Here is a 14,922-nt window from a genome sequence, read left to right as displayed (position 1 = left end):
TAAAAAGTGCAGTCACTCCATAAAATAATATTTCATTGTCTGCTCCACAGGGCAGGATACGTACACCTTATCTGATACAGTGTAAACCATTTATCATACATTACAGATAGTGCTAGAAAACATTTGTACAAAAACTATAAATCTACAAAGTTAATCAGATTTTTTTGTTCTTTTAGCTTTTTGGTCAAACGAAAGTATTGAGTGTATTGAATGTGTTTATTCAAATATAAAACAAAGCAATTTAAATACATACATAGTACTTGATCTGTACAAAATTTCCAAATTCCATCAGTGAAGCTTCGAACCAAAAGTCTGAGCCTGAATTTACCTCATACAAACAGTAAGAAAGCTGTGTATCATTTTTATCATGTGATAGTTTGCACTGGTTTTACTTGGTGATGGGGGTTGATAGCTCAGCTGGTTCAGCTTTTCTGATGCAGATTTAGTCAGTCCTTCAGAGGGGTGATGGAAAAAGAGGGAGGACAGAGGAGTGCATTACTTTTCCCCTGTGCTGGGGACTGAGTCCGGGTCCTCTGGGATGCACTCGTGTGGTTTGGAAGAAGCCAGGAAGCCTGGCAGGCAGGTGCATTTGTATGAGCCCTCAGTGTTGGAACACACTCCGTTCTTACACAGCTCCACACTGTCACTGATATCCTCACATTCGTTAATATCTGAAAGAGAACAGAGACGGTCTGAATGAGTAAGTAGTGGTGAAGAAACAAATAAGAACATTTTAACATAGTAAGCTCTCTACAGCATTTTAGGTCATCCTACGTACGCTCCTGAGAAGGCTGTGTAACTTTTTAGATACCTTAAAATGCTGCCTACTGAGGTGCCTTTATGAGTTCAATGTCTTATTAGACCAGGCAGCTGCCTAGATAGGCAGCAAGGCAGCTCACTAGGTTTTCAGACAGACCCCATATAGGTTTATATTTACATTTACATTTTCTGCATTTAGCAGACGCTTTTATCCAAAGCGACTTACAGTTGAGACAGTGTACAATCTAAGCAATTGAGGGTTAAGGGTCTTGCTCAAGGGCCCAACAGTGGCAACCTGGCAGTGGTAAGGCTTGAACCGGCAACCTTCTGATTACTGGACCTTCTTGCTGTGAGGCGACAGTGCTACCCACTTAGCCACAGTGTATAAGGAGAACTACCAACAGTGCACAGTCTAAGCAGCTCAGGTGATCAGCTCAGCAATATGCATAAAGTATATGATACAATAAAATTACTATTAGTCTATAAAAATGACTTTAGTCCATCAATGTTTTCTTTCTAACAATGTACTGGACTTTAATTTCCAGTGATTTGAAGACTGGCTTACACTGTATTTTATAGCTAAAATCATATTTGGTAAAAAATCTTGTTTGGTGTTTATATAAATTAATGAAATGCTTCACATTGATTAGTGACTGCAGAATTTTGTGTAATTAGATCCTTTTTGCAGCCCTTTCGCACAGAACTGTATCATCTGCAAGCCATATATAGAGGGTGATCTTTTGTTTGCTCTAAAGCCCACATCGACATCACAGTTAAGGCAGTATGTTCTCTAGAATAAATCCTACAGTTAAAACACAGATACTGAAGCAGCTCACATCTGACAAGGAGTTTCGCCCCAGAGAGACAAGAGGAATGCCGGATTTATTCCAACCAGGCTTTCTTAATACAAGACGTATTTTCCCTTTAACCATGCATTTTCTCTTGTCTTGGTTTTCTCTGCAACACTAGCATTTACATGTGCTGGGTAATCAGATAGCTCTTGGCTCTACTCAGAACAAAAATATGTATATATGTATTTAAGTAGTCTGATAATGAGAAGATGAGTGTACCTGAGCCAATCAATACTAAGATTTCTTTCAGCAGCATAGCTAGCAGTAGTGTCCTACTTCTCAAATACCTTGGACTTATGATGCCTTCAAGTCGTGTCGGAAATATCGTATTTACAAGATGAGGGCAATTCAATGTCGTATTTACCAGTGGGAAACTCAGATTTTTCGATGCCCTGAGTTTCTGATGTGGGGGTGTGTCATTAACAAAACGTCATGGCAACTGCCGGTATGGATGCTGCCCCTACAGCAAACAGTAAAAGTTTTGAGCTTATTAGCGGTAGTTTTGCATGTTAAATGTAAAGTTCAAGCTTGTATACATTTTGTACACAACGTGCACTTGTTCTGATGAAGAATAGCAACAAAGCTGATCAGAAGAATCCAAAAAGTCTTGCCTCATGAGCAGATATTTTGTGCACAGATATTTTTGTGTCGTTTACGTACATTCATCCACCTGTTTTTGATTATACAAAAATTAAAGCATAAACAAAAGGAGTTTTGTCATGGCCTCCATTTTTACCCAACCAAAAACCACTTGAACGCACATCATGTCGTAATTACGACCTCCAAACTCATAAGTAGGAACTTCCGAGGAGGACTTGAAGGCAGCATTATTACAACGCTTGAACTCTACATCACTCTACATAATAATCCAAACTCTGTTGTTACTAGACACTATGGGTGTGTTCGAAAACCTAGTTAGCTGCCTTGCTGTCTTACTGCCTACTTAGGCAGCTGCCTAAGTAGAGAGGATTCTAATAAGTCATTGACTTATAAGGCAGGTTATTCGAAAGCACCGCTTAGACAGCGATTCCATCAGTTTTCGCTTACTAAACTAACTCAGTTAGCCTCATGGCATTCAAACCAATGGGATGTGGTGATACAATGCGCTAGCATGTCAACTAACATCTCCCTCTGTGTAACGAAAATGGTTACATTAGCTGACAAGCCCGAATTTGCAAATAAATGACACTTGTGCAAGTTTATACAAATTAAAAATCAATGATAATTTATTTACATTTGAAAATAACTCCATTTGTTTCTCTGCACCATCCACCATATTTTTTATTTTTCTGTAAGAAAAGTTGTGCCACACTGAATGCTGGGATTGCCTTCACCGTTAAGGCATCATTGAATGCTCCCTCGTTATTCTGTCAAAACACCGTTCAGATTTAAGGTGACTCAGTGGGCAGCATTTTAAAGCATCTAGGAATTTTAACAGCCTACTTCTCGGGGGCGAGCGTAGGATGACATAAAATGATGTCTGTGTAGAGAGCTCACTAGGTTTTCAAACACACACTATATATGCTCTAGAGTCCAGTAGTGGTGTGCTATACACCCTACATCAGATGGAAATGAATAAACGATTTCTGAGCTTTGATTTTTGAGACTTTCTCTGAGCTCATACATGGTGACTTGAATTCTGCTTTACAGAAACTAATATTACAGCATTACTGTCAGCACCCTGATTCTGTTTGTACACGATGAGGAATATTTTTGAGTGATATCCAAGAGCTGTCTCCTTCATGAAAGAATTTCTGGGAAAGTAATTCAGGGTGAGTGCATGGAAATTAATGCAAACTTTGCTTCAGGCACATCATCTTGAAACAGTATGGAATTTGATCCAGTAACTTTACTCTGATCATCGGTGGCAGCTCCGGCGGATACAGAGGATAAATCTGCTTTAAAGCCTATGCGGGTGGGGTTTTCAAACGCTGTGTAAGGACCCTGATTGGCAGACAGAGAGGCGCCTGTGCAGAGTGCATAGGTGAAAAAGGGTACCGCTAAGGGCTGCACGCGGGTCTGAGGAGGCGTGAGCAGCAATATACCCACCTCAACTGCAATCAGGGATCCCCCGGCAGCGAAAGATAAATTTGAGTACCACCTACCTACCACCTGAGTATCTGTGGTGCTGTTGTGTGTACTAGAACTGGTTACTACTTAACTGGGGGAAAAAAATCAATAAAACAACCGCCTTACCAATACACGCCATCTTGTTTAGATTAAGCTCATAGCCGTCAAAGCAGTCACAGGTGTAGCCTTCTTTCACACGGACACAGCGGCCGTTTTCACAGCCGTTCAGGATTCCACACTCTTCAGCTTGCAAACCCTCAAATCCAGCACTATGACCTGACAAAATAATAATGACCAAATTACCAAATGTGCATTACATAATTAAAACTAATTTGAGGGTTCTTCAAAAAGTTTCCTCACTTTTCAAACTCTATATATTAGGAATTTCAAAAACAAACTACATCACTTTTCTACATAGTCACCTTCTGATGCATTTTTCCTACATCATCATCACATGAAAATCTTCTTCCCCTTAAAGCTTCTTTGAGCGTACAAAAAGGTGGAAATCAGATGGTGGAAATCAGATGGTGCTAAATCTGGACTATAAGCTCTCTCTCAGTCTCTCAGACACGACCAATTACTCCTCCTCCCACCCTCACCGTTTCCAACCAAAATATAAAAGTGCTGAAACTTTTTGAACATCCCTTATACTTCATTGAACCCAAAGATTATTGGTAGCCTTGAAAAAATTAAATATAACCATTACAAATTGACCATCAAAACAGCATTGAAGTGAATTCACAAAAAAGTTGTTATTAGCATAAGTGAGCCATAAAAAAGTGAACATGGTCATGCTGAGCATTAGAGATAAAAATGTAGGCATAATATCTACCTGTGATCTCTGATTAGTTTTCAGTTAACAAGTCGGGTGCTCATGTTGGGAGGCAATATATACCCTCCCTGACCACTATATGTATCTAGTTCAGGTCTCAGCATAGTCACTGGCCTTTCCCAAGCTCAACAGACACAACTGGCTGTGTCTGAGGGATGAAACGCTAAATGGGTTATGACATGTTACATCGCATGTGTCACGGAAGGTGTGTACTCGTCTGACACCCTTCTTGGTCAATAGGGGTGTTGTGCAGCCAGCAAAGTTCACAGGGGAATTGAGTACATCAAAGTCAGGATGGCAAAAAAGGGTTAAAAGCCAAAACCACCCAACAATAAAATAATGACAATGATATAACCAGTTAGATTTTTGAGTTAAGGCTAACTTATCATTGTCTATATAGTCTATTTAAGTAGTCCCCAACAACCGGACCGTGGACTGGTACCAGTCCATGGGCTATTTATTACCGGGCCACACAGAAAGAATGAATAATTAGAGATCGCTAGAAAAGCATTTTTCACTGCTTCCATTTCGGGTGTTATTTTCTTATTGTCACCCCTAGGTGGGAGCAGCGTCTCGTTGCAGTGAAAAAAGCTCATTTTACATCGTTTGTGTGCAGTATTATTAAATTATTCATATTTATCTTTCCTTCACCGTAAGTCCGTAAAATTATATCTTATATGAAACCGGTCCGTGGTGCAAAAAAGATTGGGAAATGCTGGTCTAAATAATATTTCCTTTAAGAATTAAACATACACTATATGGCCAAAAGTATTTGGACAACTGACCATGAGCTTGTTGGACATCCCATTTTAAAGACAAATGGTATTAAAACATAGTGACCTCTATGTGACCTTTTCAGATAAAATAACAGACATTTTTCTGAAAAGGCTTCACACAAGACTTTGAAATAATGTCTTTGGGAATTTGTGCCCATTTAGTGGGGCTGAGGTCAGGGCTCTGTACAGGCCACTGGAGTTTCTGTAAATCAAGCTTTTCTTCATGAAAGAGCTAGTTTTGGAGCATGGTCATGCAAGAACAGGAAAGAGCCTTCCCTAAACTGTTGCTGCATATAATGTCCTGTATATAAATGGGTGTCTAAATACTTTTGTCCATAAAGTGTATGTTACCAATTCCACATGTTAGTATTTATTCATTTTCATAAAAGGCGTCACTATCACTTAGAGTCACTCAGAATGAAGTTACCTCTGGAAAGATCCACTCGACGGGGTGGCTGGTTCTCTCTGGGTCGGGGAACAGGTACTCGTGCTGCTCCTCTTGACCCATAATTCGATGAATCAGTGAACGTGGAACCACTCAAAGGTCCTTCAGGGCTATAGTAGTTTTCACCATAGTTATCGAAGTACGGTGGCAAATAGGATCCTTCAGAATTGGCGTCAGGTCCGTATTCGAATCCTGGTCGCTCTCTCAGGCTGTCTGAGCCTCTCTGAGGCAGGTTACATAACATGGCAAAATGTTCTGTGTGGGGAGACAGAGCTGGAAGTTAACATGGTATACAACACCAGTTGCAGTTTAAGTTAAGCCATGTGTCATTACTTTATTCATCACTTACATTTACACTTTCAGCATTTAGCAGATGCTTTTATCCCAAGTGACTTAGAGCGACTTATTGTCTAAGCAATTGAAGGTTAAGAGGCTCAAGGACCCAACAGTAGCAACCTGGCAGTGGTGGGGCTTGAACCAGAAACCATTTGATTACTAGTCCAGTACTTTCACCGCTAGGCTACAACTGCCCTATCATCTTCTAATATGTCCCAATAAATGGCTTTATTCATGTTTCCTTTAATGACAAGTGCTACCCAAGTAACACCTGTATAGAAGCAGTCATGCATTATTCCTACACCTTTATGCTTTGGAGGAGTGTGGCGGTGCTGCTTAGCTTTTCGCTGTGGCAATCGGGACTCTTTTTAGTCATGGTTTGCACACTACACGATTGATCAGCGATAGGGGGTCACACACTACACGATCTATCACCGGGAGGAATTGCAGACGAGTCTATATGGGCTCCCAAACTACGTTTTGTCACAAAAACACACGAGAAGTGACAAGAAGTTTAATGATACCATGTAAGAGACGAGTTTTTTCCTTCCATAAATGGTCATCAAAAAAGGTCACAAATACTGTAAAGCTTGTAAAGCGACTCAGGTACAACGCTTAACATGAACAAAGCTTAACGTGACAAACAACATCGAGGAATTTCATTAGTGGAGAGAACTTATGAGCAGTAATAATTAAGAGAAGTTTAGAGTTCCTTTGTCATTCTTTTAGTACATTAATACGTTAAGTTTTTATAACGATAAGCTTTTTAAACTCTCTTGGAAAAGCTGATTCTCACAATTTCTCAGCACCCCAAACTATAACACAAGTTTAAAAGTGAAACATGAGGAAAATCCAGCAAAACACAGATACATGTGGATGCTTTAAGAGTGGATTTGATGGTTATTCCACACACATGCAGATTCGTCTCATATTCAAACTTTGAGCAAAACCACAGTTTGCGCAGAGGCTCGTAGTAAGCGAAGTGCAAAATGCTTCTCATGTGAATGCATCCTTACTGTGACCATGGAGTTGTTGTCCTCTTACATTAGGAGTAGAATTAATAGCTGCGTCTGGAATCGCATACTTACAGAGTACGTACTAGATTGGAGGAAGTATGCACTACTCGGCCGGTAAAAAAGTACGTACTTTCAGTACAGAAGTGTGCAGTATGCACACAACACCACTACGTACTACATCCGCCATCTTACCAACGTCAAGTGATGACGTGGGGACGTGATGATGTAATATCACCATAGTTACAGACTCTTTACAAACCCCACTCGCCAAAATGTAGTATATTTATCGTCTTTTTGTTATTTATTCGTCTTTAAAATTTTTATTTTGTTTATCTTACTTACACTTGTAAACAGAGGACTCTCCGTTTTCCGCTATCTTTCTTGTTTCTTCTTCCGCTTCGAATGCCTACGCAGCTCCAGTTGCATTATGGGATACATTAGCGGACCACAAGTGTGTATCGCTTGCATACTCAAACATGGCTGCCCAAGAAGTAGGTCATCCGGGTACTTCTCGTGTACCTCTTTGTGTATACTATGTATTCGGACATACTAACTGCTCTCGCGTACTCATTTCGCGTATTATTGAGTATGGAAGTATGCGATTCCGGACGCAGCAAATGACTTTTTGTTTTATCTAACTGTTGCTTTGATTTGTGTAATTGCTTTGTCTGCAAATTTAGATGCAAATTATTTCTGTGTAGTTGCTGGTTCTGCTGCTTTAAGATCATCATGTAAATCTTTTTCAAACAACTGCTGGCTTGCTTTCATTATTATTAATCTAAGAGCTATTTGTAGCAATGATTTGTGGTTCTGTGAACTTTCCACTTTCCACCAACTGTACTGACAGAGATGTATAAGGTGGTTGCTATGACTCTGTAGTTCTTGGTTCGAATTTTGTTGTGTAATTTTGTCCCTTTTGTCCGATTTAGAAAGCTTCTCTACCTTCGAAATTATTGACAGCCAGGGTAAGTTAATTCCACCCGATGAGAGATGGTACCAAGAGGAGCCAGTGATTGGCTTTTTTGAGTCTTGAGGAATGAGTCAACTCTACTCGGGCAGATGATTTTATGCAAAGTGACTTACAGTTAAATGTTCACACTACACGACTTTCCAAGTGTTCAGGTCGCTGTACAGTACAGTCCACACTACACAACTTGATCTCTTGTAATTAGAAGTCGTTGTTTTCACACTACACGACTGATTGGTGATAGGGGGTCACACACTACACGATCTATCACCAGGAGGAATCTCAGATGAGTCTATCTGATCTCCCAAACTACGTTTTGTCACAAAAACACATGAGAGGTTTAATAATACCACGTCCAAAAATGCATATCAGCAAGAAGCGAGCGCTCAAAGTTGTTTGTGTGCTAATATGCAGCGAAAAAGCAAGAAGGAAAAAGAAAAGAATCTGGGTGGAGTGGATTGGGCTAAGCGGCCAGCAGGGATTGTCTGTTCTGTTCTGCAAAGTGAAGTGCAAATGAGAACGTAAGCATTATGGTTTGGCATGGATGATAAAATCACAAATACTGTGAAGCTTGTGTGGGGCCGCTCAGGTGGCACAGAAGTAAAACACATGCTAGAGCACCAGAGCTGGGATCTCAAATACATCATATCAAATCTCAGCTCTGCCATCCGGCTGGGCTGAGCGGCCACATGAACAACGATTGGCCTGTTGTTCATATAGGGGTGGGATATTAAGCCGGATAGGGACTCCTCGAAACTGATGCACTGCGACCTCTGCTGGCTGATTGATGGTGAGAGAGTGCAGATCAGGGTGTGTCTCTCCGTACACAAGGCTGATTCGCATATATGCACACGTCTAGCGTGGGTGACAAAATGCATACGGCTGCTGCCCACATGTCCGAGGGGGCATGGGTTAGCTTCGTTCTCCTCAAAGCAAAGCAGGGGTCGGCCTTAGTGGAGAGGAAGCGTGACGCAATCGGGCAATTGGACGCGCTAAAAAGTCAGAAGAAAAAGGGGGAGAAAATGCATAAACAAAATATAAAAAAAAAAGCTTGTGTGTGTGCCGATGCATTCTACTCCTCCCCTGGGTTTCCCTTCAGTCTTCAGTCCAAATCTTGCGTTTTCATTGGCTGTGGCTTGACACCGCACTCACTGCCAATCATAACCTGATCGCAACACTTTTCACACTACAGGATTTTGAGTCGCCGTCAGGTCCAGATATTTAGCATGCTAGATATTTTTCTTGAGTCTGTGACTGATCGTTGAGGCGCTTGGATCGAGTTGTTAAATAGTTCACACATCGATTGATCGAGAGCCAATTTTCAAGCCCTGAGCGAACGCCGATTTGCCTCAGAGCTGGCGCATCTCTCAGCGACCTGTCAGCAAGCGAAAATCGTGGCAAAAATCATGTAGTGAGTGGCGGCTTGCCAGACCTGGGATTTGAAAATCTGATTCGCATTTCTGAGCCTATTTAAATGAGCCATTTTATGATCAGCATTGCAAAAAATGCATAACAAAACCAGTTCTGTCAGGAAAAAGTCAGGAACGCCCACCACTGACCATACAGTAATTAACATGGTAACGAAAAACAAATAATCAGCGTAGTTATCTGCACACAGGGTCAATACGTATAAATGTAAACTATTATAAATACTCACCAGAGGATTTACTGGGGCAGAGGGCACACTGTGATCCCCAGGCGAGACCATAGAGACAGCAGCACTCGGTGAAGGTGGTCAACAAACCATACAAAGGTTTAGTGCATGTGGTATCAGCTTTCAAATCCTCCCAGCAGATGTCTGTATGAATATCGTCCTCACCTAACTCATGAGTAACTATAGGAAGAAACAGTAATCAGTGCTAGTAATAGTAATCATTTCCAACGTAGCTTTATATTCTATACCACTCAGTAAGATTCCTACCCTCCGTGCTGTTGGCGGAGATGCAACGACGTAGTGTTTGGTCCAGGATCAGTGGAGGACTACAGAAGCAGTTAAAGGAACCAGGTGTGTTCACACACTCTCCATTTTCACACTGACTTTCCTCTTTACATTCATCGTAATCTGAGAAATGCACACAGATGTATTAAGTACACAAGCAACCATTCAAACACACCAAGTTCCAAGTATCCTTGCAAAATTTAGACTGCAAAATTTACATGGACAACCCCCTCAAATGTGGATTTAAGTGCCCTCTCGAGTGTGTCTGAAGAGTTTGTGCACATACAGTCAAAGAATCTTTTTTGAGGTCAGGGATTGAAGGCCTAATGTTAATATAAGATAAATGCAATACCAGTAAACACAACATCCAGCTTCTAATTATTGAAGATAAAGATTTTTTTAAAACCTATATCACCCATGTAAATAATAATTCCCCCCTCCCTCCCCAAACCTAATAACTGGTTGTGGCACCCTTGGCAGTAACAACTGCAAATAAATGTTTACGATAAGTTGAGATGAATCGTTGACAATGCTCTAAAGGAATTTTGTCCCACTCCTGGTAATTTGATCTATACCTATTGCTAGCATGCTAAAATCAATCATAATGCGAATAAACAGACTTCGATAAATGTTGATAATAGAGTTGGTCTGTTATAAGCTAGGTGACTTTGAATATGTAATAGTAACGATCATAAGCAGAGTTCACAGGGGAATCGAGTATATATAATGACAATTATATAACCAGTTAGATTTTTAAATTAAGGTGAACTTGAAATTGCATATACGTATAGTCTATATACAGTATGTCCTAATATAATATTTCCTAAAATAATTTTAGTCATAAAATTTCTGGCCTGTTAGAAATGACCAGGCAAGACATTTCAATTGAAAAATTTTAAAGGTACAAATCCTATACCACTTTTAGAACTTTACACACATCAAAGTAAATTAAAATGACTTACCGATACACTGCATACGGGTGTTGTCATAGTAATAGCCACTGCGACAGAAGCAGGAGTACGAGGAATAGGTGTTTAAACAAAAGCCATCTTTACAGAATTCTGCCCCAAACATCTCACACTCGTCTGCATCTGATGGCAAGAATAGTTGAGGGAATTTATTAGCAGAAATTATAGTTAATACTGCAATGTTACATAATATTACTTAAAACCTACTGCTAGTCTGTATGATCTAAAGTTGGGATACAACATAATTCAACCCTTGAGAGCTCAATAACCCCTAAATTGCTTGAGCTGTGATGTGTTATATACACACCACCCACAGATTCAAATGTTCAAAGTGTGTTGCAATAATGACGCAAACTAAGGAGCTGTCACATCTGAGAGAGAAGATCATTTCATTTGCATCATTAGGGAAATGGAAATAAGAGTGTTTCCAAGACCCTGAACACTCCTTGAGACGCTACTGGGAGTGCTGTCCCGAAGTTCCAAACTTATGGCTCAGCAGTAGACCTGCCTGGGCATGGGAGAAAGCCCAAATTCTATCCAAAGGCCTTAGCAATCTCATCAGGACAATAAAGAAAACCCCTGTGTTACTGCATGGATTACAGGATGACCTGATGAAGGCTTGGACAAATCTGTCAGTGGCAACCAAAAAAGGATCACTTAATATCCAAGGACTTCATACCAGATGCATGCCACACACCACTCTTGATCAAGACTCACAGCAAGGGTCTAATGGAATACACCAGAAGAAATTTGGATACTGCAACACAGCTTTATGAAGTGATGAATCAAAACTGGAACTGTTTGGCAATATGGATAAGCCGTTTGTCTGACAGGGATAGGTCTGGGATAATGTGGGGATGTATTTCTGCTGTAGGAACTGGCTTCTTTGACCATGTAATTGGCATCTTGTAATTTTTGTTAGCATTACTGAGCTATAGGGTGCACTTACACCGATCAGCCATAACATTAAAACCACCTCCTTGTTTCTACACATACTGTCCATTTTATTAGCTCCACTTACCATATATAAGCACTTTGTAGTTCTACAATGACTAACTGTAGTCCATCTGTTTCTCTGCATGCTTTGTTTAGCCCCCATTCATGCGGTTCTTCAATGGTCAGGACCACTACAGAGTAGATATTATTTGGGTGGTGGATCATTCTCAGCACTGCAGTGACACTGACATGGTGGTGGTGTGTTAGTGTGTGTTGTGCTGGTATGAGTGGATAAGACACAGCAATGCTAATGGAGTTTGTAAACACCTCACTGTCCCTGCTGGACTGAGAATAGTCCACCAACCAAAAATATCCAGCCAACAGAGCCCCGTGGGCAGCGTCCTGTGACCACTGATGAATGTCTAGAAGATGACCAACTCAACCAGCAGCAATAGATAAGCGATCGTCTCTGACTTTACATCTACAAGGTGGACCAACTAGGTAGGAGTGTCTAATAGAGTGGACAGTGAGTGGATTTAAAAAATCCAGCAGCGCTGCTGTGTCTGATCCACTCATACCAGCACAACACACACTAACACACCACCACCATGTCAGTGTCACTGCAGTGCTGAGAATGATCCACCACCTAAATAATACCTGCTCTGTGGTGGTCTTGTGAAAGTCCTGACCATTGAAGAACAGAGTGAAAGCAGGCTAAAAAAGTATGTAGAGAAAAACATGGACTACAGTCAGTAATTGTAGAACTACAAAGTGCTCCTATATGGTAAGTGGAGCTGATATAATGGACAGTGTGTGTAGACACAAGGAGGTGGTTTTAATGTTATGGCTGATCGGTGTATTTTTTCTGAATGTTGATTAACGTCTTGGGGAAAAAAAGACATTTAAATAAATTTCAAATATGAAATTGAATGTGTGTGTGTGTGTGTGTGTGTAGAAATAAAAATGTAAATGCATACCTTTGAGCTCACTGAACCCTCGAATTGTGGTAGAGATAATGCCAGTACCATGTGGACAGAGCCAGTCATACTCCGCTAAAGATAAATAAAAAACAATTAAATTACATGGGACACAGGGAATCAGATATAAAGCAGCTGCAACACTGTTTGTGACACACACACACACACACACACACACACACACACACACTGATCTGAGTGAGTGAGTTACAAGCCAGGTCCATGATGTCTTTTACATAAAAAAAAAACTCATAGAAAAAGCATTAACCTAAAGTAAATCAGGCAAATCTAACAGGTGGCTAAAATATAAGCCAACCAACCCCAGCCATAAATATTCCTCTGTACCTTGTCCTTTTATAGGGCACGGGTGGATCTCGCAGTTGTCTCCCCAGCCGGCTCCCACGGTGCAGCAGCATTCCTGCTTGGTGATGTTGCGGGACAGCACGTTTTCACACAGGTTGGCGTCGTTCAGGTTGTAGTAGCACTCCTTTCTCTCTGCTTTTTCAGAGGCCTCTGGGGGAAGAGCAGAAAGGTCAGATCCTGTGGAGTCTGATATGATTCCCACATGAAGCACAAAAAAAACACCAGATGACCAGAGGACAGTTTAAAAACAGATTGCGCAATAATTACAACAGTGGTACTGCAGTTGCACAGCTGCTGAACCGGAAGCTTTGCAGCGGATCACCCATCAGCTGTAAGTTAGAAATGATCGTGATCCGGTCATCATGCTTAAAAGACATTTACTGAGAGTGTCTGCAGAAAGCCAACATATTAAAAAAGCCAAGGATTACTTAATAATGTAATTAATTATTAAACTCTCATGCCTGTTAAAGGTCCTACAAAGTAATGTCAATGATAATGTGTCATTAAGAAGTCCCAGGTTCATCGAGTCAGCAGTGTTGCCAGGTTTGTGCTTTTTCTGAGGGGAACTTTTCATTGTGTCAAAGTGTCATTTTGTCAGTGTTGTCCCATGAAAAGATATACTTAAATATCTGCAGAAATGTGAGGGGTGTACTCACTTTTGTGATACACTGTATATATATATATATACAGGGGTTGGACAAAATAACTAAAACACCTGTCATTTTAGTGTGGGAGGTTTCATGGCTAAATTGGACCAGTCTGGTGGCCAATCTTCATTAATTGCACATTGCACCAGTAAGAGCAGAGTGTGAAGGTTCAATTAGCAGGGTAAGAGCAAAGTTTTGCTCAAAATATTGCAATGCACACAACATTATGGGTGACATACCAGAGTTCAAAAGAGGACAAATTGTTGGTGCACGTCTTGCTGGCGCATCTGTGACCAAGACAGCAAGTCTTTGTGATGTATCAAGAGCCACGGTATCCAGGGTAATGTCAGCATACCACCAAGAAGGACAAACCACATCCAACAGGATTAACTGTGGACGCAAGAGTAAGCTGTCTGAAAGGGATGTTCGGGTGCTAACCCGGATTGTATCCAAAAAACATAAAACCACGGCTGCCCAAATCACGGCAGAATTAAATGTGCACCTCGACTCTCCTGTTTCCACCAGAACTGTCCGTCGGGAGCTCCACAGGGTCAATATACACGGCCGGGCTGCTATAGCCAAACCTTTGGTCACTCGTGCCAATGCCAAACGTCGGTTTCAATGGTGCAAGGAGCGCAAATCTTGGGCTGTGGACAATGTGAAACATGTATTGTTCTCTGATGAGTCCACCTTTACTGTTTTCCCCACATCCGGGAGAGTTACGGTGTGGAGAAGCCCCAAAGAAGCGTACCACCCAGACTGTTGCATGCCCAGAGTGAAGCATGGGGGTGGATCAGTGATGGTTTGGGCTGCCATATCATGGCATTCCCTTGGCCCAATACTTGTGCTAGATGGGCGCGTCACTGCCAAGGACTACCGAACCATTCTGGAGGACCATGTGCATCCAATGGCGGTGCCGTGTATCAGGATGACAATGCACCAATACACACAGCAAGACTGGTGAAAGATTGGTTTGATGAACATGAAAGTGAAGTTGAACATCTCCCATGGCCTGCACAGTCACCAGATCTAAATATTAT

At 41.2% G+C, this 14,922-nt stretch overlaps 1 protein-coding gene across 1 annotated transcript in view; it reads right to left on the bottom strand.

Moving 5' to 3' along the window:
- Positions 1-211: 211 nt before the first annotated feature.
- The window catches only part of LOC134324860 (latent-transforming growth factor beta-binding protein 2-like), a 218,081-nt gene continuing 203,370 nt past the window's right edge, over positions 212-14,922 (bottom strand). Inside the window, exons 31-38 of the mRNA XM_063006740.1 lie at positions 13,218-13,385; positions 12,873-12,947; positions 10,954-11,082; positions 9,974-10,114; positions 9,710-9,886; positions 5,716-5,988; positions 3,807-3,956; positions 212-671 (exon numbers count right to left, since the gene is read on the bottom strand). Coding sequence (XP_062862810.1) covers positions 496-671; positions 3,807-3,956; positions 5,716-5,988; positions 9,710-9,886; positions 9,974-10,114; positions 10,954-11,082; positions 12,873-12,947; positions 13,218-13,385 — 1,289 coding nt within the window. The 3' untranslated portion in view covers positions 212-495. The remainder of the gene's footprint in view (positions 672-3,806; positions 3,957-5,715; positions 5,989-9,709; positions 9,887-9,973; positions 10,115-10,953; positions 11,083-12,872; positions 12,948-13,217; positions 13,386-14,922) is intronic.

This window comes from Trichomycterus rosablanca, chromosome 13 (genome assembly GCF_030014385.1).
Source record: "Trichomycterus rosablanca isolate fTriRos1 chromosome 13, fTriRos1.hap1, whole genome shotgun sequence".
NCBI classification, from domain to species: domain Eukaryota; kingdom Metazoa; phylum Chordata; class Actinopteri; order Siluriformes; family Trichomycteridae; genus Trichomycterus; species Trichomycterus rosablanca.
This window is presented reverse-complemented; position numbering and strand designations above follow the sequence as displayed.